The 16534-nt window shown below is 33.8% G+C and overlaps 1 protein-coding gene across 6 annotated transcripts in view; it reads left to right on the forward strand.

Annotated features, from left to right (window-relative positions):
* MTA1 (metastasis associated 1) overlaps positions 1-16534 on the forward strand; it is a 255336-nt gene that overhangs the window by 189436 nt on the left and 49366 nt on the right. For all 6 annotated transcript variants that reach the window (XR_007950699.1, XM_051977993.1, XM_051977995.1 and 3 more), the window contains 5 exons: positions 8647-8835; positions 10635-10709; positions 12179-12237; positions 15444-15559; positions 16184-16335. Coding sequence is in view for 5 of the 6 variants with exons in the window: in XM_051977993.1 (XP_051833953.1) it covers positions 8647-8835; positions 10635-10709; positions 12179-12237; positions 15444-15559; positions 16184-16335 (591 nt within the window). In the remaining variant the exon portion in view is untranslated. The remainder of the gene's footprint in view (positions 1-8646; positions 8836-10634; positions 10710-12178; positions 12238-15443; positions 15560-16183; positions 16336-16534) is intronic.

Genomic DNA, 16534 nt, shown 5'->3' on the forward strand with positions numbered 1-16534 from the left:
ATTTGGAGGAAAATTTGGGAGAGCTTAGGCAAGTACCTGCTTTTGCTCTGCTTTCTGGGCTCTGCTCTTGCCCTGTGCCCCCTCAATTGTGTTTGTTTGTTTGTTTCATTTACATTATACCTATTCTTTCTTCAAGGACCTTTAGTGTCTATAAAGTACAAAATTCCTCTTGGTTTTTAGTGTCATTCATGATCTGTAATTCTCACTTTCTAGGCTTACTTTACATTCTTCTCCTTTCTACTTTCTGAATTTCAGCCAAATTGCCCTACATGCTGTTCTTTTGTTTATGATGCTTCATCTCAAGTTTATGTCTTTTCACCTTTGAAATTTGTATTTTAAAAACTCATTAAAAACTCATTTTTTAAAAATCAAAAAGCATTTGTATATATGTAGCAGAACACAAATGAGATTGTAATATGAAAACAGGAATTTCCATTTTAAACTGCTTGTTTTCAAAATAGGCACATGATTCCATGTTACTTTTAAAGCTGCCTTGCTTCTCTGTGCTGCATTTTGTTCCTTTAAGTATATTTATAAAAAGTTTAAATGGTCCTTTGTTTCCTAATCATCCCCACACTGCCACTTCCTTCACACACATATATATTAAAAACTGAAAGAAAGGAACACAAACTTTTAGCAAATGATGATAGGTCAGCAAAATAAATCCACACAGTGGCCAGGTACACTAAGTGTATAAGTGTTCTGTGTCACCTTTCAAAAAGTAGATAACACGTTTGATAATAGATAGCTTGAAGGCAAGTTTGTCATCACATTGATCAGGGTTCTTAAGTCTTTCAATGTTGTATTTTTATACAGTGGTGTTGTCCTTGAATAAATTGTTCTGATTCTTTTCACTTCACTCTATATTAGTTCATAATAAACTGAGATTCTCTGAAATTCTCTTATTTTTTTCCATTCCCTAATTGATGGACAGAGATAGTTAGGTGGCACAGAAGTAGATAGAGTGCTGGGTCTGGAGTTAGGAGGATTCCTCTTCTTGACTTTAAATCTGACCATGGACACTTTTAGTAAGGTATAGTAAGGTAAGTGTAATAAGGTACAAGCTGTGACTGTGTTTGCCTCAGTTTCCTTCTCCCAGAACTAGAGAAGGAAATGGTAAACCACTATGGTATGTTTGCCAAGAAAATTCCAAAAGTGGTCATCTAGAGTCCGACATGATTGCAAATAACTAACTAACAACAACAATGAATGGACACCTGTTTAGTTTCCAGATCTCTCCTTTCCTTCCCTTCAGGAATCAGGAAGTTTGTTTTGGTAGTAGCTATCCCTACCCCAATATTATTCTCTTTCTTAAGCCCTCCCTCCACCATTCCCAAATTGTTTGATATGTTAGGTTTTTTTTTTTTAATGATTTCTTGGTCTTATTTGGTATTGGCTTAGAAATAGATTAGTTGATCAGTGGAAAAGGTTAGGTTCACAAGACAGAATAGTCAACTATAGTAATCTAGTGTTTGACAAACCCAAAGATTCTAAATTTTGGGATAAGATTTCATTATTTGATAAAAACTGCTGGGATAACTGGAAATTAGTATGGCAGAAATTAGGCAAGGACCCACACTTAACACCACATACCAAGATAAGATCAAAATGGGTCCATGACCTAGGCATAAAGAACGAGATCATAAATAAATTAGAGGAACATAGGATAGTTTATCTCTCAGACTTGTGGAGGAGAAAGAAATTTGTGACCAAAGATGAACTAGAGACCATTACCGATCACAAAATAGAAAATTTTGATTATATCAAATTAAAAAGCCTTTGTACAAACAGAACGAATGCAAACAAGATTAGTAGGGAAGTAACAAACTGGGAAAACATCTTTACAATTAAAGGTTCTGATAAAGGCCTCATTTCCAAAATATATAGAGAACTGACTCAAATTTATAAAAAATCAAGCCATTCTCCAATTGATAAATGGTCAAAGGATATGAACAGACAATTTTCAGATGAAGAAATTGAAACTATTACCACTCACATGAAAGAGTGTTCCAAATCACTATTGATCAGAGAAATGCAAATTAAGACAACTCTGAGATATCACTACACACCTGTCAGATTGGCTAAGATGACAGGAAAAAATAATGATGAATGTTGGAGGGGATGCGGGAAAACGGGGACACTGATACATTGTTGGTGGAGTTGTGAACGAATCCAGCCATTCTGGAGAACGATCTGGAATTATGCCCAAAAAGTTACCAAACTGTGCATACCCTTTGATCCAGCAGTGTTTCTATTGGGCTTATACCCCAAAGAGATACTAAAAAAGGGAAGGGGACCTGTATGTGCCAAAATGTTTGTAGCAGCCCTGTTTGTAGTGGCTAGAAACTGGAAAATGAATGGATGCCCATCAATTGGAGAATGGCTAGGTAAATTGTGGTATATGAATGTTATGGAATATTATTGCTCTGTAAGGAATGACCAGCAGGATGAATACAGAGAGGCTTGGAGAGACCTACATGGACTGATGCTAAGTGAGATGAGCAGAACCAGGAGATCATTATACACTTCGACAACGATATTGTATGAGGATGTATTCTGATGGAAGTGGATTTCTCTGACAAAGAGACTTAACTGAGTTTCATTGGAGAAATGATCGACAGAAACAGCTACACCCAAAGAAGGAATACTGGGAAATGAATGTGAACTATTTGCATTTTTGATTTTCTTCCCGAGTTATTTTTACCTTCTGAATCCAATTCTCCCTGTGCAGCGGGAGAACTGTTCGGTTCTGCAAATATGTATTGTATCTAGGATATACTGCAACATATTTAACATATATAGGACTGCTTGCCATCTTGGGGGGGGGGAGGAGGGAGGGAGGGGAAAAAACGAAACATAAGTGATTGCAAGGGATAATGTCGTGTAAAAATTATCCTGGCATGGATTCTGTCAATACAAAGTTATTATTAAATTAAATAAAATTTAAAAAAAAATGATTTCTTGGTCTTGATGGGTTTTAGAAGAAATTTGTGGGTCATGCTTATGATTCTAAACTAGGATGAAGATATCAAAAATTACCATATCTCTCAGGATAAGTATCTCATTGCCTTGAGTTAATGCTATTAAAATTTGACTTTTAATTTGGGCAGTACTGCAGAATTTAAGATGCTGGTTTCCTCAACGTTCAGACTTCCAGATAGTCTCATGCTTAGTAATTCACTAAATGAATTTTTTCTGTTTGCATGGACTGGTTTTTTTAGCCTTTCTTGTCGCACACTCAATTGTTCTCTTCTTCTTGTTCATCTTGGGAATGAGTTCGATATATTTTTACATCAAACTCTATAAGTCTCTCTGTGATTATGTCTCTGTATGTGTATGAGTTCTATCTTTCCTTGTTCTCTCCAGATTAGAGGCAAGGTATGTTGATACCCTCATTGAACCTTCTTTATTTGTATGCTCTTATCACATACCCATTTTTGAGAATCCTTCTTTCTTCATTAATCAATTCCATTTGTCATTTTTTCTTTCTTCCTTTTTAAACCACTTAGAACCAATCCACCCTTCAGGACCTCTGTTTTCCTTATTTCAACTTCCTCAGTACTTTTTGAAGACAGTTTCTGAAGGAACAGCTGTTTCTTCTCCCCCATTAGACTTAACATCATTTCATACATCTTCCAATTACTTGAAAAATTTTACTTTTGAAGGTTTCTCTTGATTCCTATATTTGTATTTCAGAGTTCTTAATAATTTTCTATGTGTCATCTGAAATACTTAATAATTTCCTATTCTATTAAAGATCCATTCTTCTGTCCCACTCTACCCTCACTTGGGTTATATTATACTAAATTTGGGAGGGTTATCCTTGGTTGTAAGCGTTGGTCTTTTGAAATATTCCAAGATCTCCTCCTACTTTTAGTAGAGCCTTGCTGATCCAGACTTGGCTTGTTTATAGGCATTTTTTTATTGGCTTCACTTTTTGTATTATCCACAGGTCTGTTTAGCTTTTATAGAGTTATGAGGAAGCGGAATTCATTTACTGTCGTTCTTTTGGGATGTCTTGACCCTTATTTGGTCTAGTATAAATTTCTGGTTTTTAATGGAATCTAGATATGTACAGGTTGAATGAGTAGCCATCTTATGGGAAAACCCTTTGTGTTTGCATAGGCTTTCCACTATACTTGGAATTTGCCTTCCTAGCTTTCCCTAGCTTTTGTCAAAGCTCTGCTCAAGTGCCCAAAATGTAGTATTGCCCTTTATATGGAAATTACTTTAAATATGTTTTGTATTTAATTTTTGTTTTACATTGTTTCCCCTCCTTAATGTAACTTCATAAAATGCAGGGACTATTTGACTTTTATATTTGTATCCCCAACACTACTGCAGTGCCTGGAACTCAAAAAATACTTATTGTTGAAAGTAAGTTTTTATCTAGCTTTTCTTTTTAATGTCACCTGCATTTCCCAGTGTATACTTCTTATATAAACAATAACCATTGTTTATAAGAATGAAAAAAGTGGGTTAAAAAAGGCTGTTCAAACAAATACATCTATAAAAACTAACCAATACATCAAAAAAGTTTGGCATACCTTGTTTCACACATTTAGTCCCTGATCTCATCAGGTAATCAAGGGAAGTGTTTTTAATAGCTCATCTTTGGGGATAGGTTGATCATTATAATTCTTTAGCATTCATTCAGTTTTAATTGATTTGCTGTTATTCTTTCTGTTTGCATTATTTTAATCATTGGGTATATTGTTTTCGTTGTTGCTTCTACTTATTTCACTTTGAACTAGTTCACTTTCATCATTTCTTACAATATGATTATCATCCATCATATTCATGTGGTACAATTAATCTAGCCCTTTCTTAATTGTTGGGTATCTAGTATGTTTCCAGTAACCTTTTTTTTTTTTAAATCAGTGACCTAGTTAACTCCATTTGCTTAATTCCAAATTGCTTTCCTATGTAGTGGAATTAGTTTGCAGTTCCACTAACAGTGCATTAGTGTGCCTGTCTTGCAGCAATCTCACCATCAGCTTAATATTTCCATTTTTTATTATCTTTGTCAAGTTACTAAGTATAAAATGAAACCCTCTGAGTTTATTTTTATTAGTAGTATAATTTGGAACAATCTTTTATATAGGTTTTTAGTTGTAGGTTTTTTGGTAGCAATTTGTAATTCTTTTGAGAGTTATTTGTTCATGTCCTTTGATTCCTTATCATGGGGATAATTTTTGGTTTCATATTTTTGTTAATTCTCCATATGACTTGTATATCAAAAATATTTGATAATTTTTTTCCCTAGTTGATTTCTTTCCTTGTATTTTGGGCCATGGTTTTTATATTTCATGTAGCAAAACTATCTGGATGTGTGTACATGTATGTATGTATATGTGGTATGGGGAGACTCTAACTTTTATTTAAGACTGTCTCCTAATCATAGATGGGAAATTTTTTTTTTCCCCTTGTAGTTTTGTTTATGGTATAACTTTTAATATTCAAATCAGTATTAAGTTTTTTATGATAGACTGCTTAAGATGTTGTTTTGAACCTAATTTCTACTCAGACTACTTTCTAGCTTCAAATATGGTGTTTTCCCTAAACATTATACTATTATATATACTATAATCATTGTTTTTATTCTTCATTTACTCTTTTCCATTATTGTACTTTGCTTTTTTTTTTTTCAGCCACTACAAAATAATTTTCATCATCATTACCTTATAATATTGTTGGGTGTTTTTGTAAATACTATTCATTCTCCATTCCTACTTTTTTTATTGTTTCCCTTAATATTATAGATTTTTAAATTTGTGATTATCTTGTCTTTATTCTATAAAGTATTCCCTTGGAAGTTTGGTATATAAATGATTGTTAAATTAATGAATGGTGTCATCACCATTTATTCTAGTGAATAAGAGTATCTAGGAAAGGCTAACCACATCTGAAGCTAGGACTCAGCATATAGACATTGTTAGATAAATGAAAGTAGCATTGTCTTCATAGGCAAATAGATGCTGCCAGAGGAATGAGAGAAAAATGGGAGTCATTTGAGGAAAAATGTCACTAGCACCAACTCCAGCCTTACTTTTCTGCTTGAGGGAGAGAAAATGAAAACATACTTAAAAATATGAACTACTCAGTGATCTAATAGCCATTCTTAAAATGTGAACACAGAATTCTAACATAATAGAGTATTATTAAGTTTTACTGAAGAGGTTATAGAACATTCCTTAACTAGAATTCTCTTTATTATGAAGTCATTATGGTTGCTAAGTGATCCATTAGATTGATGATGGTACAGTTTTACTATAGTACTTATTTTGAAAACATGAATTTGTTCCAACCTTATTGATATATTTGGGAATGATTTGAACATAACACAAATTTTGTGTTTGCTTATGCACAATTTCTTCTATAAGAAATAGGGAGAGAATACAGAAAGTTGTACTACTTCACAATAATCCATAAGCTATAACCCTTCAGATGGCCATTTTCACAATCAAACTTCAGGTCTTTTTCAAGGTAAAGCACCATATTTATTTTATATCTTTTGGTATAGTAGGAACTATGGGCTGAGAAGAGCTGGTCTACTTTAATCCTCTCCTCTATCTTCCAACTTAACTGAGATGCTTATCCCCAAAAGAACCTACCTAGGCTGTCCTCTTATGTACATCAATTTTCTCTGTTCCCAGCTGTGTGGAATGCAGGACATGCAGCAATTGCCCAAGGCCGCAGCTCCCACCTGTTTATTGTAGTATATATTTATTAACCATTTATTTGATATGTATAAAATTAATCAAATGAGATATTTGTAAAAGCCCTTAGGTTCCTCACAGATTGTAGAAGCTATATAAATACTTATTCCTTTCCCTACCTCTCTTTTCTTCTCTAACCTTTTTTTTTTTTTTTTGTGACATATTTAGTGTTATACCCCTAACTACATATTCTCCATGAGTCCTGTAATTTTTATTGTGTAATTTTACAAAGGTGATTTTTAGGAATGCGTATGTCACATTATAATAGAACTGACTATATTATCAGGATATAAAGACAAGAGATCTTGATATATGATACTATCTCAGGTATTTACTACTGTCTTTAGAGTGTTTGTTTTTCTTGGGTAATTTGAGGATAATATTTGTACTCTCTACTTCTTGGGGTTGTTGTAAGGAAAGATATTTTAGTACTTTAAGAAAATATTTTCCCATACAACGACCCCAAAAGATAGATAGTACAAATATTATTTCCAATTTATATACAAGGAAAAAACTCTAGTAAGTTACCACATTGAAAAATGTTAAGTGAGTTCTGAGTTCCTAGCAAAGCCACTGAATCTTAATTTTTACATAATAAAGTGATTATAATATAATAATAATTTTGCATAATAAAATAAGAAATGCACAAATGATTAAAATTGAAAGTGGTAGTTATAGGATAATGGAGTTAGAACTAGCACAGAATTTAGAGTTCACTTAATATAAACTCCTTTATTTAACATATGATAAAACTAGATCAAAAGGGCTTAAATTATTTGTCAGATATGTAATAATTTGTAGAGCTAGAATTTGGACTCAAAAGTTCTTTTCCTACAAACTCTAAACATGAGCTTTTCTGACAAACATGGGTTGCTGCCAAAAATCCAAAATTTATTTTCCTTGTTGAATTGTTTGATGGAGAAGAGGCAAGCAGGAAAAGAATAGGGACATTAGAAAGACAATAATATAATTTGTTACTTAGATGAGTTTTCTCTTAAAGCATCTCAGCATTCTTGTTTCTGTGTTGGGTCTGAATTCATGAAGTCTCAACCTGTTAGTATGAACACCTAAATTCTGTTTCTACCAGAACCATGTGGCCTCAGGGAAGTCAATTTCTTTCCTTCTGTGGGCTTCATTTTTAATTACAAAATGAAGCAACTGAATTAAACAATAACCAAGATGCTTTCCATCACCAACATGATATACTGGATTCATATCGTTGTCTATCTGGCGGCAGGAGCTTAAGCTCTCAGAACCAAGGAAGAAATTCAGTTTGATCTTTGATCTTCTTGATGGCTGGCCTGAATTCCTGCACTTCACCCACTAAGACCAAGGCCATATTGAAAGGCTCTCCAGAAAGCTGTCGCACTCCAGGAAGGAGATAATAAAGGATCTGGACTATAAGAAAGCTAACTGGGCCCCAGGAAAGGAGACAACTTTGAAAAGGATAATAAAGAATTTTGACTTTAACAACTGGTTGTATTTATGGTGATTCCTGCCTCCAGAGACCCCAAGAAAATCTCAACAGAGAACATTACATTTTGGACAGAACATTACACCTATTCACATATTTTCAGTTTACCTAATTTTAATAAGAATCTCCCAGCTACTAGCACCCTTCCTTACACATAATTACACTTTTCTTTTCAAACCAGACTTTGGATATCTTGCCTTCTTCATGCTGTACCTTCAGTAGGCTACTTCCCATCCTCAAGTCTCAGTTTCATTACTTGAAAATTGAGAGTCATTCGCTAGATAATATCTACTGTCATTTCTAGCTTAGCATTTCTTTGTTACAGCGTAATGTATTACTAGGGGCTGGTTCCCCAGTGATAGAAATTGTAGAGTCCTTCTACTTTCCTTTAATAAAACAAATTTCTTTTTGATTATGACTCCCCAACTAATGAACTTTGTTACTTTCCTTTAGTTTCATGCAATGGATACTTTGCACAAAAACATCTACGATATTTCCAAGGCCATATCTGCTCTGGTGCCTCAGGGCGGACCAGTTCTTTGCCGAGATGAAATGGAAGAGTGGTCAGCTTCAGAGGCCAATCTCTTTGAAGAAGCTCTAGAAAAATATGGAAAAGATTTCACCGACATTCAGCAAGATTTTGTAAGTATTTTTCACAGTGATGCTTATAGTTTGTCTTTAGATTAAGTGAATCTGTAACTAAGGGATTTTTACTGTTTAAAGTATAGAGAAAGGAATCTAACCAAATATAGTCAGGGAAAGGGGGAACAATTGACTGTCTTAGCTTAATCAGAATCAGAATGGTCAGGAAAAAGGGAAGTAGAAGGCTCTTTGCAAAGCACTTAAAACAGTATAAGTACTGCACATAACTGAGACTTGTAGGTTTTTTAAAAACTTGATTATAATCATAAATTATAAAGCAAGATTTTAATCCAATTCTTATAACTTCATATCTAGCACTCTATTATATTACTCTGCTTCTAAAATTTTTTCCAGCTTCTCATTCTTGAAAAATTCTTTGAAGGTATCTATATCTCTCTCTGTCTCCCCAATTTCCATCTCTCTCTCTCTCTCTCTCCCTCCCCTATTTATCTCCAGATGCCTCCCAATCTCATTACTTCCTTTCCATCTCCTTTTTCTTCTTACTTTCCTTTTCCCTTTTTTCCATAGACACATTCCTCAGTCTTAGGTTGTTGTCCCAGTACTTTCTTCTCAAATGCTATTGCTTTTTCTTTGTGACATGGTCTTTGCAATGTGACTTATCCATATTCACACTATTATTTGGCTTTCTGAGGTATTTCTTCTGTCCTTTTTGACCTTAGTACTTCCCTGACCCTCAGTGTATTTGAAAATAATTAAGGACTCCAAATACTTGCATTTCATTAGGAGACAGGCTCATGGAAATTTTTTTTTTCTGCCAATATGTATTGTAATTGAGATGCAAAACAGTTGGATTACAAACAGTATGTAGTAGAAAAAGCATTAGATATGTAGCCGGAGGATTTTGAGTCTGCTGCCAGGTTTGCTATCTAATGTCTCTGTGACCTTAGGAAAGTTATTTGTCCCAATCAGATAGAAAACACATATAAATGAGATAAATTCTGTGATTCACAGATGAAGACTTTTCTATAGCACATAAAGATGAGCCCTAAGGCCATTCTTTTAATTGTTTCTAATTCTGACTGTCACATAATTTGCTTTAACTTTTTCCATTTATCTTTTTCTTCTTGTCTTTGCCTCTTCTTGAGTCTTTCTTTTCATGTTCTTATTGTTTGATTATTCTTGATACATTCAGTCCAACTTCCCCTCCTTGATTTCTTTCTCATGGAAGCTTCAAGTAGAAATCAGAACATATTTTTCATTCTCCTTATTCATCTTAAGTCTTTCCTCTTCAGCTCTTTCTCCATTTGAGACTAGAAGTAAAAGATGCAAAAGGCATTTACCAGTTATGTCATATAAAAATAGAAAGAAATAGGGAATGTTTATTTTGGAGAAAAGAAAACTTAAGGTGGGCATGATAACTATTTTTGTTATAGCTATTTTGAAGTGCTGTCATGTGAAAGAGATTTAGACTTGTTTCTTGGTTTCAGAGAGCAGAACCACAAGTAAGGAGTAGAGTTCAAAAAAGCAAATTTTTACTTAATTTCAGGAAAAAGTTCCCAACAAAGTAGAGTTGTTCAAAAGTAGAATAATGGGCTGCTTCAGGAGAGTCTCCTTCTGGAGTACCTTTCTGATATATAATAATTCATATTCCTTTTTGAGTTAGATTCCATGAGTGTCCTTTATCCTCAATAAACTATTATCTCTAGGACAATAACTGGGATTTTCCTTCTTCTCTACTTTGATGGCATGGGCTACTACTTACAAAAATTGTGATATTTAATAATTACATCAACTGTCACCTTGATGGATGACAAGATGCTTTCTTTCCATGTTCTCAGCTTCCATGGAAGTCCTTAACCAGCATCATTGAGTACTATTACATGTGGAAAACAACTGACAGATATGTTCAACAGGTGAGAATTCCTTGGCATCCAAATATGATTTGTTATGTTTTCTCACAAGAGATGTGCTCTTTTAATTGAAAAGTAAGTATTACTTCCCTTGAGGGCTTACTGCTATTCTCTCCACACCTGAGGAATTACCTTATGCTGAAACTCTTTAGATTGCTTTTACAATGTGTTAAGTGTGCGCCTATCACTGACTCTGAAAGCTTTTTATTTCTCTGACCGTTAGCATTTTTTGTTACTCGTACATACTCATTCTTCCTTCTCTCTCTTTTTCTTTCATAAGACATTTCCCATTTCCCTTTCCTGGGTGTGAGGAATATATATTGAATGTCAGGGCCTTAAAATCCTTGATGAATTTCACTTATTTGCTCTCATTCACATTATTTTGTCATTATTTACACATATGCATGTCTTTCCCATATCCTGTTCAAAGCAAAAACTTTCCTTACTAGTTATAACAATACCACCTTTTAGTGTGCAGATAATTGCATATAATGGACCCCATTTACACAGATGAGTGAAGATGCATGCCTGTGCTTTGTTACTTGGAATATATCTTCAAAGTTTAGACAAAATATGTTTATGTTTAAAAGAGAAAGTAGGAAGTAAAGTTAAGAGGAAACTGAGAATTGTATAAAATACTTTCCCTTTTCTTTTTTTAAAATAAAAGTTTAAAAGTAAATCTAAAAATATATACAGTGTTACTTATACTGAAGTGTTAGAGAATTGTAATTGGCTGTTGTTACTTGAGGTAGCTATTCTTATATTGCTGGAAGAACGCTCCTTCTTGTGTCCTTTTGGGATTAGTATATACACATCTACATTAGGGAATCATGATACCTGCCCACTGAGAGAAGAAATCTGACTTCAAAAAAGGGGTGGAATTTTTAAAGAAAAAGAATTAAGAACAAAACTTTAGTCTTTATTTTGAGACTCTTGGGCTAGGTAATTTTTCCCAGTTGTATAGTTGGCTAAGATTTTTGTCTAAAATTTTTTTATCTCTTTCTGGCTTTTTCTCATCACGAACATTCATGGTATAAGGATTTGACTATAATTTGACTTAAAAGTTCAAGGATTTGGTAAATCAGAAAAACTTCATGGTTATACTAGTCCAGGTATATGCCTTACTTGGATTCTTGCCTTCTTCTGTTTTTCCTTTGTTCTTCTCAAAGAGACAACTGATAAATAGCTAACCCTTAGCTTGGTCTTAAGGTAGAACTGACAGAATTCTTGAGACTCCTTTAATCTTTAAGGAAAACTATTTATTCTCCCCCAAAAGCATCTTAATAAAAGCCATGCCCAAACCCATTTCTTTCATGAACACAAAGAACCACTTTTCCTTCTCCCCATTCCTTAAATCATATCTACAATTTCATTTATCTAGTGGTAGTTCAAGTAGCACTGCTCCTTCATGCTAGATTGTTTTTCTTAAATGGGTGTATCTGACTTTTTTTTCTCTATGTGTCTATTTGCAGAAGCGGTTGAAGGCAGCTGAAGCAGAAAGCAAATTAAAGCAAGTGTATATACCTAACTAGTAAGTGGCATCTTCATACAGGGCATTATTCTCAAAATCCTGGGGAAAAGGCACATAGAAAATTATTTAGTGAGCAAACAGTATGCTTACTGACAATATTACGTTGACAGAATTGTTATTAAATGTTCTTATTTTCTGCTTTTTTCTTTCCCTTGATCTTCCTAAGAAATCAAAAGTGTACAATTGTGATTTCTTATTTCTTTCCTAGATGCCTTTTAGTTTGTACAGGTCAGTAAAAGGAAAATTTTGGGCCAGGAAGAGCCAAATTAGCCATTAACCCTTTTTAACTCATATTTGCTTGAATACCTAAACATTTTTAAGGGCCAAGATCAAGCCTTTCCATCTTACTCTCCTTGAGATTCATTTTGGGGTAGAATTCTGTTTTCCCCCCCTCCTTTTTGGTAATGTTGGGACATAAATATATTGACATCATGCTAGGGATCCTTACTTCCTCCCACAACATTTCTAGTCTAAGAATCCACTCATTATCTTTCCCCAAAAACCTATCACTTGCTGTCTTAGTTTTGCCAACAGTAAACCTCATTCTTGTAGGCCACAAAGGTTCACAACTTCATTATTATCTTTAGTTCTTCACACTCCCCTCTCTCTCCCTCAAACCCCCCCCCCCCCCCCCATGTCCAGTTGAGTTAGTTGTTATTGCTTTTTGATTCTATGGATAGAAGGCTGGGTCTGGAGTCAGAAAAACTTAAACTTATCTTCCTGAGGTCAAGTCCAGCCTTAGGAACTTAATAGCTATGTGAACTCAGGCAAGTCACTTAATCCTGTTTGGCTCAGTTTCTTCATTTGTAAAATGAGCTGGAGAAGTAAATATGGCAAACTTCTTCAGTATCTTTGCCAATAAAACCCCCAAAAAGGGTTCAGAAAGAGTTGGACAAGACTGAAAAATGACTTAATTAACAATTGATTCCATCTCCACAATGTCTCATATTCTTCTTTTTTCCATTCATGTGGCCACTAGCTTAATTAGGTATTATTGAAGTAGTTTCCTAATTAGGTTCCCAGTTTTTTGTCCTTCCCATTTCTAGTATTTTCTCCACATAGCTCTACAAGAGATAATTCTAAAGCAATATTATAAGCATGAGTTGGAATCTCAGAATGATTTTCAATTGCTTTTCTTTAATCCTTAGTGTTTTAGAGCATTTTTCTATGGCTATTAATAGATTACATTTCTTCCCTTCAAAACTCCCTGTTTATATTCTTTGACTATTGCATAGAGAATGGTTCTTATTTCTATGAAATTTAATTAGTTCCCTGTATATGTTAGAAATAAGACATTCATAAGAGAAACTTAATGCAAAGAATTTTTTCTTTATTTACCTGCTTCTCTTCTAATTTTAGCTGCATTTATTTTATTATCGTGAATCTCTTTCTCTGTTTGTTGAAATGATAGGTAATTTAAAGTTACGGAAGGCATTGTATAAAGAATGAAGCAATCCTGACAGTGGGCTTACATTCTAAAGGGGGTGACAAATACAGATATAAATATGTAATATAAAGTAAATTAACACAAATAGTTAAATGCAGGCTGATTGGGAGAGAAAGGAGGAACAAGAGCACTAGAAATTTGAATCAAGAGACTTTATGCAGAATATTGTGCCTGACTTGAATAAGGAAGTGAGAGATTATAAAGTAGATTGAATTCTAAGGTTTGGAGGGAAGCCAGTTGAGCATAGGGAATTAAGAAAAGAGATCCATTTTGCCATCATCTCACAGTGTAAAAGGGAAAGTAGTAAAGTACTATCCTTAATCAGTGAGCATCTAATTTTTTTCTAATTATTTCTACTACAATAATTATTTTGGCATTTATGTGAAGTTTATCTTTTTGTTCTTTACTTCCTTGGGGGAAATGCCTTATGCTAGAATATATATGGACATTTAGTGTCTTACCACATAGTTCCATATTGCTTTCCTTTATGATTGGACTAATATATAGCTCCACCAGTAGTTAATTGATAATCCTGTCTTTCTATAATCCTTTCAGCATTGACTTTTGATGTCTTTATCAGTTTGCTGGTTGAGAGATGAAATCTTTTGAGTTACTTTGATTTCCATGCCCCTTAATTTTAAAATTTGGAACATTTCCAAACTATTGTTACTAGTTTGCATTTTATTTGAGAATTATTTATTCATATCTTTTCTCACTTCTCTATTGGAAAATGCCTTTTGGTTTGTTATATTTCTCTTATCTATATATTTTGAATATTAGACCCTTCTTCAAGATTTTTAATAATACTACTTTTCCTCATTCAACAACATAGCTAACATTTATATAGTGCTTATTTTGTGCCATGCATTGTACTAAGCTTTTTATGATTATTATCGTATTGATCCTCACAACAATCCCAGGAAGTAAGTAGGTGCTACTATTATCCCTATTGTACAGATGTTGAAACTGAAGCAAAAAGAGATTAAGTGATTTGCCCAGGGTCACACAGTTAAGAAACATCAAAGTCCAGAATTGAACTAAACTATCCACTTATCACCTAGCTTTATACAATGAATCCTTAAACAAGATGCAGTTAATCAGAAATAAACTCTTGTAGGAGATGAATTTTATCCAAAGATGAGAGAGGTGATAGCACTAGATAGGCAGGTAAGATATGAACTAGAACATATACCAAAGAATAAAGATTAGAATTTATAAGGTTCTTGTGGATAGAGCAGTTTGAAAAGATTACCATGCAATTTGATGAGTCAGTTAAGGGATAGAGAGTTAGGAGTGCCTGTATTCACTCTGCACAAAAATAAGAATATAAATTTCTTAAGGACAAGTAATATTTTGTTTTTATTTCTTATTCCTTATACCTTGAACATAGTTAATCAAACTTAAAGGATAATAGGTAAAATCTTCAGTGCCTTTAGTTTTATAGAAATGAACAAAATGAAACTTAAGTTTTAGGTTACAACTGACTTAAATTTAGGAGATATGATGCCATTTTTTCTTTTTGTTTTGGTTTCAATAGATTTTTCTTTTATATTCCTATTTGTGTGCTTTGAAGTTGTTGATTATTTTAATTTTATTTAAAAGTAGAATTAGCCAATTTCTTTCATTATTTTGGGGGCTTTAACAATTTTGTTGTCACATTTTGAAAAGTGTATGTTAGGTTTGAAGACTGATGAATCTGAATAATTTGAATATCAAATGTCATCTGCAATGACTTTTTGTTTTGTCTTTATTTTTAAAGTAACAAGCCAAATCCAAATCAGATTAATGTAAATAATGCCAAGACTGGTGTTGTAAATGGCACAGGAGTACAGGGTCAAAGTCCAGGAGCTGGTCGGGCCTGTGAAAGCTGTTATGGTAAGTACCTTAGAAACAGCATCAGTCAATGACATATCCTGTTGTGATAAGTTGATAAATAGGAACTTTTCCCCCCTTCTTTACAGAATAAGCTTCTTTAAAGTATCTTGTTTAGTTTAGTCTCTATATTATAGGGAAAAATTATTAAGGTATAATGTCAATCCCATAGGGGAAGAAGATAGGGGAAAATGAATGAGAATATGAGCTTTCAAGTCATTTACAGGCCTAAAGAAATTACTATTAGGCAAACCCTAGGAGGTATTAGATTCTTCTTAGACATTGGCTTTGGTAAGAGTCTCCTGGATAATGTTGCAAATGTGGGGAGTCTTTAATAGGGATTTACCTGAAGGTGCTCACACATCAAGGGGACTGTTAATGCATGTATTTTTCTTTGGGTCTTTAACCTGTTTAGTAGCAAGTACTCCATTCTAACAGTTCATGATTTCCTTTTGTTTTTTAGTTTTTAATTTTTTCTGAGAAGTACTGAATGGTTTTTGTTTGTTTGTTTTGGTTTTGGTTTTTTGTTTTGTTTGTTTGTTTGTGGGATGGCATGGATAATCTGTAAATGACGTTTGAAATAGTTCCGCTTAAGAATATATATATTTTCAACTTTGTTATCCATAGCCACACAGTCTTACCAGTGGTATTCTTGGGGTCCCCCTAACATGCAGTGTCGTCTCTGTGCGTCTTGCTGGACATACTGGAAGAAATATGGTGGCTTGAAAATGCCAACCCGATTAGATGGTGAGAGACCTGGACCAAATCGCAACAACATGGTATGTGGAAGGTAGATAGGCGTTATCCCAGCAATTGGCAAAAATGCTGGCATATTGTGGAGGGCATTTCTTTGTGGTGATTTCTTATTTTTCAAGAGGCTTTAGGACTTAGAAATTCTTAAATAGAATCATAGAAATATAAAATGTTTTAAGTTGTAAGGAATCTTAGCAACTTCTGGCCTAACCCATAATCTTAAAT

The sequence above is a fragment of the Antechinus flavipes genome, chromosome 2 (assembly GCF_016432865.1).
Source record: "Antechinus flavipes isolate AdamAnt ecotype Samford, QLD, Australia chromosome 2, AdamAnt_v2, whole genome shotgun sequence".
In the NCBI taxonomy this organism is placed as follows: Eukaryota; Metazoa; Chordata; class Mammalia; order Dasyuromorphia; family Dasyuridae; genus Antechinus; species Antechinus flavipes.